A 12,180-nucleotide genomic window follows, 5' to 3' on the forward strand; every position below is an offset into this window, starting at 1 on the left:
AATCCCTCATACTGAGCATGCATGTAGTGACTTTGGAGAGGAAAACTCCCTTTTAACAGGAAGAAACCTCCAGCAGAACCAGGCTCAGTGTGAGCAGCCATCTGCCACGACCGACTGGGGGTTTGAGAGAACAGAGTAGAGACACAAAAAGAACACAGAAGCACTGATCCAGGAGTACTTTCTATGGGAAAGAAAATTTAAACATGAATGATTGTAGCTCCTTTAGTGGCTTCATCTAGGAGAGAAAGTCAGCTAAGCAGATGAACTCTGAGCCAGTTTTCAAGTCTAGACGATGAACGAGAGCACATACCGTTAGTTCCAGTAGAAGCTCAGCCAGTAGCCATGTCTAGGAGAGACAGGGTTAAACACTGAGAGACAGGGCCAAGTGTATCATCTGTAGAAGGTGAGCATTAAGTTGTTGGCAGCAGCAGTTTGGCCGATGCCCTTCTAGGAATGTGTCACAGCTAAACACAGAGTGAGGCCAGGTGTAGCTTCTAGAAAGAGAAAAAGAGAAAAAACTAAGAGAGAACATAAAGCTAAAAGCTGAAATAACACCAATTAATGCAAAATTGGAGAGTAATATGAGAACGTAGCAGAGAGAGTGAAAATGGTCATTATTTCCTCCGGAAGCCTAAGCCTATAGCAGCATAACTACAGAGATACCTCAGGATAACCTAAGCTACTCTAACTACAACGGGGAGAAAAAGTATGTGATAAACTGCCGATTTTGCAGGTTATCCCACTTGCAAAGCATGTAGAAGTTTTTAATTTTTATCATAGGTGCTCTTCAACTGTGAGTGACAGAATCTAAAACAAATATCCATAAATTTCATTGCGTGAGTTTTAAGTAACTATTTGCTTTTTATTGCATAAAATAAGTATTTGATACATCAGAAAAACAAAACTTAATATTTGGTACAGAAATCTTTGTAATTACAGATATCAGACATTTCCTGTAGTTCTTGATGAGGTTTGCAGCAGGGATTTTGGACCATTCCTCCATACAGATCTTCTCCAGATACAGATCTTCTCCAGATGCTGATCCAACTGTGAGTGACGGAATCTAAAACAAAAATCCAGAAAATCACATTGTGTAATTTTTACGTTATTAATTAGCATTTTATTGCATGACATAAGTATTTGATGTATCAGAAGAACAAAACTTAATATTTGATAAGAATCCAGGCTCTCACAGGCCTGTTAGTTCTTCTTTAAGAAGCCCTCCTGTTCTCCACTGATTACCTGTATTAACGGCACCTGTTTGAACTTGTTATCTGCATAAAAGACACCTGTCCACACACTCAATTACAGCTGGACCTAGTCAGTGACCTAAAGAGAGCTGGGACCACAATCTCAAAAAAGACCATTAATTACACACTACGCCGCCATGGATTAAAATCCTGCAGCACACGCAAGGTCCCCCTGCTCAAACCAGCGCATGTCCAGGCCCGTCTGAAGTTTTCCAATGACCATCTGGATGATCCAGAGGAAGATTGTGAGAAGGTCATGTGGTCTGTTGAGATAAAAAAAGGACCTTTTGGTCTTAACTCCACTCGCCGTGAAGAAGAAGGATGAGTACACCCCCAAGAACATCATCCATACCGTGAAGCACGGAGGTGGAAACATCATTCTTTGAGGATGCTATTCTGCAAAGTGGACAGGACAACTGCACCGTATTGAGGGGAGAATGGATGGGGCCATGTATCAGGAGATCTTAGCCAACATCCTCCTTCCCTCAGTACGGATATTGAAGATGGGTCGTGGCTGGGTCTTCCAGCATGACAACGACCCGAAACACACAGCCAGGGCAACTAAGGAGTGGCTCCGTAAGAAGCATCTCAAGGTCCTGGAGTGGCCTAGCCAGTCTCCAGACCTGAACCCAATCGAAAACCTTTGGAGGGAGCTGAAGGTGTGTTGCCCGGAAACAGCCCCAAAATCTGAAGGATCGGGAGAAGATCTGTATTGAGTAGTGGTCCAAAATCCCTGCTGCAAACCTCATCAAGAACTACAGGAAATGTCTGATATCTGTAATTACAAACAAAGATTTCTGTACCTAATATCAAGTTTTGTTTTTCTGATGTATGAGATACTTATTTCATGCAATAAAAAGGAAATTAATTACTTAAAAATCCCACATTGGGGTTTTCTGGATATTTGTTTTAGATTCCGTCAATCACAGTTAAGGAGTACCTATGAAAAAAATTAAAGACTTCTACATGCTTTGCATTGATGGGAAAACCTACAAAAACTGCTGTGTATCAAATACTCCCCACTGTATATGAATTATATATAAGGAACGTTTTAGGCCTAGCCTTAAAAGTAGACAGGGTGTCTGCCTCACGGACTAAAACTGGGAGCTGGTTCCACAGGAGAGGAGCCTGATAACTAAAGGGTCAGCGTCACTCCTGGACAGGATATTTCTAATTTTGGCAATATTCCGGAGTTGAAAGAAGGAAATCCTAGAAACTTGTTTAATATGGAATTTGAATGACATGTCCTGCCCATTTTGATTAATTGAAGGCAAGACAAGTTTATCTATATTGCACATTTCAGTAGCAAGACAATTCAAAGTGCTGTATGTGAAAAAAAAAGAAGAGACATAATAGGAAAAGTACATTACAGTGGCATAACGGTAAAGAATTAAAATAGTCCAGCCTTGAAGTAACAAATGCATGGACTAGTTTTTCAGCATCACTCCTGGACAGGATATTTCTAATTTTGGCAATGTTCCGGAGGTGAAAGAAGGAAATCCTAGAAATTTGTTTAATATGGGATTTAAATGACATGTCCTGGTCAAAAATAGCACCAAAGTTTTTTACTTTATTGCTGGAGGTCAATTTAATGCCATCCAGGTTAAGTGATTGACTAAGCAGTTTCTTTTTTAAAGACTCCGGTCCAAAGATGACAACTTCTGTCTTGTCTGAATTTAGAAGCAGAAAATTTAAAGTCATCTAAGTTTTTATGTCTTCAAGACATGCTTGTAGTCTATCTAACCGGTTGGGCTCATCAGGATTCATGGATAAGTAAAGCTGAGTATCATCAGCGTAACAGTGAAAATGTATCCCATTCTGCCTGATAATTTTACCTATTGGAAGCATATGTATAGTAAAGAGAATTGGCCCATGTACTGAACCCTGTGGTACTCCACAATTAACCCTGGAGCTTGAAGATGATTTACCATTTACATGAACAAACTGGAATCTGTCAGACAAAAAAGATTTAAACCAGCCTCATGCTGTTCCCCTGATCCCTACAGCATATTCCAGCCTTTCTAAGAGAATATTGTGATCGACTGTATCAAATGCAGCACTGAGATCTAACAGGACAAATACAGACACAAGTCCATTATCTGAGGCCATAAGAATATCTTTAGTGACTTTCAGCAGAGCTGTTTCAGTGTTATGATGAGCTCTGAAACCTGACTGAAACTCTTCAAACAGATCATTGCTGTGTAAATGCTCACACATTTGATTAGCAACTATTTTCTCTGTAATTTATTAAGTCATCTCGATCAAGCGAAGGTTTCTTAAGTAAAGGTTTAATTACAGCTACTTTAAAAGCCTGTGGTACATATCCATTTAGCACGTTGAGGATGTTGTAGGGCTGTCATGGTTGACACGCCCTACAACATGATGATGCCCTGTGGGGGGTGCTCCAGGAGTATGGAATCGGGGGCCCTTTATTAGGGGCCATCCGGTCCCTGTACGAGCGGAGCAGGAGTTTGGTCCGCATTGCCGGCACTAAGTCGGACCTGTTCCCAGTGCATGTTGGACTCCGGCAGGGCTGCCCTTTGTCGCCGGTACTGTTCATAACTTTTATGGACAGGATTTCTAGACGCAGCCAAGGGCCGGAGGGGGTCTGGTTTGGGGACCAGTGGATTTCGTCTCTTCTTTTTGCGGATGACGTGGTCCTGCTGGCCCCCTCTAGCCAAGACCTACAGCATGCGCTGTGGCGGTTCGCAGCCGAGTGTGAAGCGGCTGGGATGAGGATCAGCTCCTCCAAGTCCGAAGCCATGGTACTCGACCGGAAAAGGGTGGCTTGTCCTCTTCAGGTTGGAGGGGAGTTCCTGCCTCAAGTGGAGGAGTTTAAGTATCTCGGGGTCTTGTTCACGAGTGAGGGAAGAATGGAGCGGGAGATTGACAGACGGATCGGTGCAGCTGCCACAGTAATGGGGGCGCTGTGCCGGTCCATTGTGGTGAAGAGAGAGCTGAGCCGAAAAGCAAAGCTCTCAATTTACTGGTCGGTCTACGTTCCTACCCTCACCTATGGCCATGAACTTTGGGTCATGACCGAAAGAACGAGATCACGGATACAAGCGGCTGAAATGAGCTTCCTCCGTAGGGTGGCCGGGCACTCCCTTAGAGATAGGGTGAGTAGCTCGGCCATCCGGGAGGGGCTCGGAGTAGAGCCGCTGCTCCTCCACATCGAGAGGAGCCAGTTGAGGTGGCTCGGGCATCTATACTGGATGCCTCCTGGACGCCTTCCTCGGGAGGTGTTCCAGGCACGTCCCACCGGGAGGAGGCCCAGGACACGCTGGAGGGACTATGTCTCTCGGCTGGCCTGGGAACGCCTTGGGCTCCCCCTGGAGGAACTGGAGGAGGTGTCTGGAGAGAGGGACGTCTGGGCGTCTCTGCTGAGTCTGCTGCCCCCGCCACCCGGTCCTGGATAAGCGGAAGACGACGAACGAACGAACATATCCATTTACTAAGGATAGGTTAATAATTTTTAAAATGGGACTGGTAATCAGAGGGAACACTTCCTTAAATAATTTGGTTGGGATTGGGTCTAACATACAAGTTGAAGGTTTAGATGAAGCTAATATTTCTGATAACTCAGGAAGCTCCACAGGATCAAAACAGTCCAAACACAGATCAGGTTCTACAGTTACCTCCAATGCTGTCTCACTTAGTGAGGATGAAGTAATCCTCTTCGGGAGTATGCAAATTATTTTCTTTTTAATAGAATCAATTTTATTTTGGAAGAATCCCATAAAGTCATGACTGCTGAGAGCTAAGGGAATGGATGGATCAACAGAGCTATGACTCTGTGTAAGTTTAGCAACTGTACTAAAGAGAAACCTAGGATTATTCTTGGTCTCTTCAATTAATGATAATAAATAAGCTGTTCTAGCTTGGTGAAGTTTCTTTTTATACAACAGTAGGCTATTTTTCCAGATTAAGTAGGAATCCTTTAGGTATGTAGAGCGCAATTTTCTCTCCTGTTTTCTAAAGTTGTGCTTTAAAGTACGCAGCTCTGAATTAAACCAGGAAGCCAGCCTCCTATGAATAATTACCTTCTTTTTCAGGGTGGCTACAGAAAGTAACACTATGAACAAAAGAATCAGTTTGTGAAGGGGAAGAAACAAAATTACTGCCCTCATCTGTGTTTTTTGTGACAATGGGGAAATTAAAATTGGAACAGACTCTTCAAAGGTTATCATCATTGTCTGATAATAATCTACTATATTGAAGTTATAGTAGTAGTAGTGATTATGATTTTTTTTTGTTTAGAAGATTGGCATAATTTTCTAAAAACCTTTACCTGCAAAATTATGACCATTATTGGTGTTAGTTTGAACTGTCCGTGAAAACCTGTGTTCGATGAGTTACAAACAAGATTTGTTCTGCTGATCGGCAACTAAAATGGATGTAATAATCCTTGACATCTTGTTAGCCATGAGACTCATCAATGATCAGGTTTCAAACTGAGCATTTTGGTAAATTTGTTATGCCAGCCCTGTTTTCTTTTAGATGAAAAACCTGTCTTCTTCTGTGTGCTTTTTCTGCTTCTTACAGCAATGGTATGCAAGCTCCATGAGGGCTGTGTGTGTTTGGCTGACTGACAGACTGGACCTGCAGCTCCACATTTACCAGCTTAAAGTACTCATCAAAATTGTTAAGGTAAAAAGAGTCATGTAAATGAAAGCAAACTAATTCTATTCTCCTATAAAAAGGAAAGTTTGTCTTCGATGAAGCGCTTATGAGCAGCTGATGAGTAGTATCTTCCATGCAAAAGATGTCTGCATGGACACTCTTAACTCTCTGCATTTTAAACGTAAATTTCCAAGGTTTTTCAAGAGCTGAAGCTAACAGCTTGTACAAGTAGGCCTAAGACCAATATGGGTTTTTACCATCTTAAAACAAAATTTAAAAATTATACAGAAGGTTTTACAGTGCAGTGTAAGTTCATCCAAAAAAACTAGTTCTAAGATCAGCTCACAGAGGCTAAAACATCTTTGTTTCTCCCTTTCTAAACAATTTGAACCAATGTCACACTTCCAACATGAACTAGTTCTCATTCATTTATTAGCTTCATTAAATGAAGCTAATAGAAATTTTTGATTCAATTGTCATTCTCCCGTTCTTTTTCCTCACAAAGTCTGCGCCACATAGACATGTTTAATATCACTAAACTATCTGTTCAGTTGCTTGTTTTCTGCTCAAAATGTGAAACTGATGATGATGTCCTCTCTCTGACTTCAGTCAAACTGAGAAACTTTAACTGAAATTTGGCCTTTCAGGGAATGGTTTGAACTGCAGCTGCTTTCAAACAACTATAGTGTGGGTATTCCTCCTTGAAAAAAATCCTGATTCTGTTTAAACAAAGCAACATTCAACTAAATTAAAAACATTTGTGTTTTTTCAGCTTTACCTACCACTGCAATGGTCAGGGAGAACAAAAACCTCCCAGCTTGTTACAGGCTGCAACATGGTGGTACACCTAAGCTGCTGGGCATAGCTTTAAATTTATATAGTTTATTTAGTTATGTTTAGAGACAAGTAGTTCACAGTTTCTATCAAAGAGTTGATGTTTGCACTGCCTTACTTTGTCATCATGCAGTTATTATGGACACATTAACTGGGTCAACAATTTATATGCATCAAATGGCATTTTGGCTGTATTAAGACTGGAAGCAGCTTGAGGTAATTTTTTGACAATTATTGAAATGGGGTTAATTATACAAATTGAATGCTGAGCATTTTGCACTACAGGTAATGCACTGGCTACTCAAAACCTCTCTATGCTACCCCACTTCAAGAAGTGTCAACAATCCCTTTAAGCGTAAGTTAATTTAAAGGTCTAAAGAGCAGCAGTTAGCCACAATGAAATTAAAATAAATCTAAAATGGTAACTCTCATCATCCCACGGCTTCAGCAGTGGGCTAAAGAGGATATCGCTGAGAATTCCACCAGAGACATGTACTTGAAGGCAAGCAGTCCATCACAGAACTCACATTAGAGATACTGCTATTTGAAAACACATTCATACATATGGTCGGTTTGTAAATACCTCAGTTAATCCAATATTTGGTTGCAGTGTGAGGACAGTGGAGCTCACTGGAATAAAATGTGAAGACAGGAGGGAAGTATAGAAACACAGAGGAGCCTCAGCAGACAAGATGTTCAAACCCTGGATCTTTGTGTGACTAAATAGTGGCTCTTCATTTTGAGCAGTTCATGGAAAAATAAGTCACAACTGACAATGGAGACAGGGAAGAAACAAATTACACAAATAAAACCGCACTGAAGTGTCCTTGAAAGCAGCAGTGTGAAGAGGTGCGGGAGATGAAAGCAAAAACTGCTCAAATGCTTTTTGTCTTTTCATAGTTTGTTAGTTTAAGTAGAAACCAATGAGAAAAGGAATGATAATAGTGATTTTTACTTTTAGTAGCGAGCTGAGACACTTCAGTCTGCCTTCCTGGTTTGACACAAAAAAAGCTTGTGAGCGTCCTTCAGCCTTCATCTTCCAGCCTTTATCCTTTCACACAGTGAATAACAGCTGCCTGATTCTGCTTTCCACATTCCTTTCTTTCCTTTGCCTATTTACCCATCTTCCTTCCTTGTGCCTTATCAGAAGACCTACCGTGACTTCAGGCTACAGGGTGTGCTGGATGGCACACTCAATAACAAGAGCTACGAGACCATCTACAACCGGCTGACGGTGGAGGAGGCCACTGCAGCAGTCAAGGCAGGCAATGGCCTCCAGGGCTTCAGCATGAGAGACAGCGATGAAGAGGACAGCTAAACCCAAACACACCTTGTCCTTTCACACAGAATCATGAGCATCCTCTCTGACATTTAACAACTTTGTCTAATGCTTATTTAGTAGTTCACACAAAACTTTATGTAGCAGGAAATACTATTAATGATTATACAAAATTCAACAAAATTAATTCAGAGAATGGAAAAAAGATGTGTACTGTTTGTCATGTGTTAGCATCTAAAAAGGTTATTCTAATGTTAATCTGCTTGTTTTGGATCCTTTTAAGACAAAACAGAAATGTCCATGTTGTTCTCAAAAATGTTGCCAGTCTGTCAAGATGATGATCTCTAAAGCTTCCTTTTTTTTTTTACATTGTTCAATTTAACTGTGATCCTAACAGATCTTAGCAGAAAACGTAAGAAAATAATTTGATCAGCAGAATCTGACACAGATAATAACATGTTGAGATTGGTACATAACACTACATCCTGTATTTGAACATCAGGCATGGTGACCATAACGCAGAGCTCAGCTCCATTTAGGGGAACCTCCCTTTGCAGGGCTTCGTGTTCTAAAAGTACACACAGCCCGTGATCTCACTTGAACAACTTTAGTGATGTGAATGACAAAATGATCCATAAAGGGAAGTTTATAGTTACATGTTTATTGCAGAGTGATACATTCAAAGGCACTTCTCTGTTACAGCTCTGTTACTGATAGTGAATAGCTGCTTTAAACATAGCTGTCTGCTGTGTTTTACTTTTTTTTATTTAACCTTTATTTAACCAGATAAAAGATTCATGGAGATCAAGATCTCTATCACAAGGGTGACTGGGCCAAGAAAGGCAGCAGCACATCATAGTGGACAAGACAAACATTAAAAATATGTAAATGCGAGCAATTTTGGCAATTAAAGTGCAAGAGTTATTGCTACATTAACAATAAAAAGTTTAAAAAGAATAACAGTATTTCTTTAAACAAAGCACTGTGCATGTGCCAATTTGTTATTGGTGGTCAAGCCTTTGTGGCAATCTTTATAAATAAAATTCCTTTTACTTTAAACTGTACTGGAGATTTTGAAGGCAGGTGACTTAGCCATAAAAGCCACAACAGCTTGCTGCTGTGTACGAAGTCCCAGTATGACATAGTACCAGTGGGTCCAGGTTTAAGCTTGCAAGCTAATGGCCCTTTTCCATTTGTACCTACTCAACTCGGCTCTACTCAACTCTAGATGGTTCAGGTCATTTTCCATTACAATTGAATACCACCTCAATGTAGGTAGTGTCATCACAGCAAGGTGGCCCAGAGTTTGAAAAGTAATGTTATATGAGTTGTATGTGATACAAACTAAACGCAACAATGGCGGAAATGGAAGCAATGGTGCTTCCTGCTGCTCAGTGTATGGCATTTAGCCAGATTCCAAGTAAAAGAAGATGGTAGCGGCAAGATGAAACACACTGGATAAGTGTAGGAGAGAGAGAAGCCTTGGAGCAGTATCAAACCGGTTGTTACGAGCTAGATGACGTGTGAGGGTAAACTAATGATACCTGATGCTAGCTTGTTATGGTGGTCTTATACACAATAAGCCCAGCGTACGATTTAATGGTTAATTAGTTATCTTAACATGTATGCTGTGTGTATTTCAGAGGGCTGTCCTGTAGCAAATTTATGGCTGCAAACCATCAGTCTGGGTGTTTACCAGAGCCTCCCAGTGGTGGGTTTTTGTTCCAGGGTTCAGGGAAGTGCAGAACTTCAGGATGTCTATCAAACAAATGTTTGCAGCAACTCATGACTCTCACTGAATGTATGTCCTTAAATAAGAGATGGGCATTGCTCTGTGGAATCTAGCTAACGGCTCAGACTACAGGAGCATCTGGGCTTATTTTTGGAGTCAGCATCACTGTGTGCAGAAGATTTGTGCAGCTGCAGATCTAAAAACATTCAGTTGCCTTCCCAGCCCTGAGCCCAAACATGAATCTCACTATGAATTTTGACAATAAACTTTAGTTTTGTCCATATTACAAAGACTTTATGAGAAATGAAATGCTACAAGAAAATTATGAACCATAAAATAGTCGGTTAAAACTAATTAAAACTAATTAAATTCCATTTATTACCAGCGTAGTATCAGGAAATTCAGATGTCAATAAGGCACAGAATTCCTTGATATAAAGGTGCTATCACTGAAGAGTATGGTTTTGTCTGAACTGGCAGTGTTGAAGCCATAAATGGGGCAAAAGCAGGGGAGCTTGGAGGGTCCAAATTAAGACAGGTGAAAGAATACCCCTCGCATGTACAGAGGTTGGACAATGAAACTGAAATACCTGTCATTTAAGTGTGGGAGGTTTCATGGCTAAATTGGACCAGCCTGGTAGCCAGTCTTCATTGATTCCACAATGCACCAGTAAGAGCAGAGTGTGAAGGTTCAATTAGCAGGGTAAGAGCACAGTTTTGCTCAAAATATTGAAATGCACACAACATTATGGGTGACATACTAGAGTTCAAAAAAGGACAAATTGTTGGTGCATGTCTTGCTGGCGCATCTGTGGCCAAGACAGCAAGTCTTTGTGATGTATCAAGAGCAACGGTATCCAGGGTAATGTCAGCATACCACCAAGAAGGACGAACCACATCCAACAGGATTAACTGTGGATGCAAGAGGAAGCTGTCTGAAAGGGATGTTGAGGTGCTAACCCGGATTGTATCCAAAAAACATAAAACCACGGCAGAATTAAATGTGCACCTCAACTCTCCTGTTTCCACCAGAACTGTCCATCGGGAGCTCCACAGGGTCAATATACACGGCCGGGCTGCTATAGCCAAACCTTTGGTCACTCATGCCAATGCCACACGTCGGTTTCAATGGTGCAAGGAGCGCAAATCTTGGGCTGTGGACAATGTGAAACATGTATTGTTCTCTGATGAGTCCACCTTTACTGTTTTCCCCACATCCGGGAGAGTTACGGTGTGGAGAAGCCCCAAAGAAGCGTACCACCCAGACTGTTCCATGCCCAGAGTGATGGTTTGGGGTGCCATATCATGGCATTCCCTTGGCCCAATACTTGTGCTAGATGAGTGCATCACTGCCAAGGACTACCGAACCATTCTTGAGGACTATGTGCATCCAATGGTTCAAACATTCTATCCTGAAGACAGGGCCGTGTATCAGGATGACAATGCACCTATACATACAGCAAGACTGGTGAAAGATTGGTTTGATGACCATGAAAGTGAAGTTGAACATCCCCCATGGCCCGCACAGTCACCAGATCTAAATATTATTGAGCCACTTTGGGGTGTTTTGGAGGAGCGAGTCAGGAAACGTTTTCCTCCACCAGTATCACGTAGTGACCTGGCCACTATCCTGCAAGAAGAATGGTTTAAAATCACTCTGACTACTGTGCAGGACCTGTATATGTCATTCCCAAGACGAATTGACGCTGTATTGGCCGCAAAAGGAGGCCCTACACCATACTAATAAATTGTTGTGGTCTAAAACCAGGTGTTTTAGTTTCATTGTCCAACCCCTGTAGAAAGCGATTCTGGAATGAAAAAACCTACTCAGCCTAAATGTACGCTGTGATGGAGCAATTTGATTCTTACTTAAACCTCCTTCAGTCTAATGGATTAAATTTAGCTTTCCATAATAATAATCTGATGATTGTGAATTTATGGTTTTATTATTTCTTTATTTTATTATGCTTGTGTGATTCTGCTTCTACTACTGTGAAGGTCACCTGTCAGAGCTGGTTGTGCAGCTGTAACAGAATAGACTAACAACAAGCTGGTTCTCATAATAACTTACTGAGAAGTTAGTTTGCTACTCTTTGTAAACTTTTTCACACCACTCTGTCTTTAGAATTAAAGAACTGCGCCAACATTTTTTGAACTAGAACTGTGTTCTTATCTTGATCAAGATTCTTTTAATAAACCTCACTCATTGATTCTTACATTACAGTACTTCGATAATATAAGTTTTTTTCCACGACAACACACAACACATAATTGCAACATTTGTAAGAGACAGCGAGCGAAAAATCCTTGCAAAGCACAGAGTTTGCATTGATGCTAACTAGCATTCTTAATGTTTTCATGCAGGAGACAACAGCGTTACTTTTGCAATATCTTTGTTCATTCAAAGAATGCTCACCACCAATGGAAAGACTTACATATGCTTAAAATCACAAATCACCATCA

At 41.1% G+C, this 12,180-nt stretch overlaps 1 protein-coding gene across 1 annotated transcript in view; it reads left to right on the plus strand.

Annotated features, from left to right (window-relative positions):
* Nucleotides 1-10,399, plus strand: part of cadps2 (Ca++-dependent secretion activator 2) — a 347,960-nt gene extending 337,561 nt beyond the window's left edge. The window contains exons 29-30 of the mRNA XM_047345888.1: nucleotides 5,796-5,900; nucleotides 7,855-10,399. Of these exons, the coding sequence (XP_047201844.1) occupies nucleotides 5,796-5,900; nucleotides 7,855-8,025 (276 nt within the window). The 3' untranslated portion in view covers nucleotides 8,026-10,399. The remainder of the gene's footprint in view (nucleotides 1-5,795; nucleotides 5,901-7,854) is intronic.
* Nucleotides 10,400-12,180: the final 1,781 nt, after the last annotated feature.

This window comes from Girardinichthys multiradiatus, chromosome 2, assembly GCF_021462225.1.
Source record: "Girardinichthys multiradiatus isolate DD_20200921_A chromosome 2, DD_fGirMul_XY1, whole genome shotgun sequence".
Taxonomy (NCBI): Eukaryota; Metazoa; Chordata; class Actinopteri; order Cyprinodontiformes; family Goodeidae; genus Girardinichthys; species Girardinichthys multiradiatus.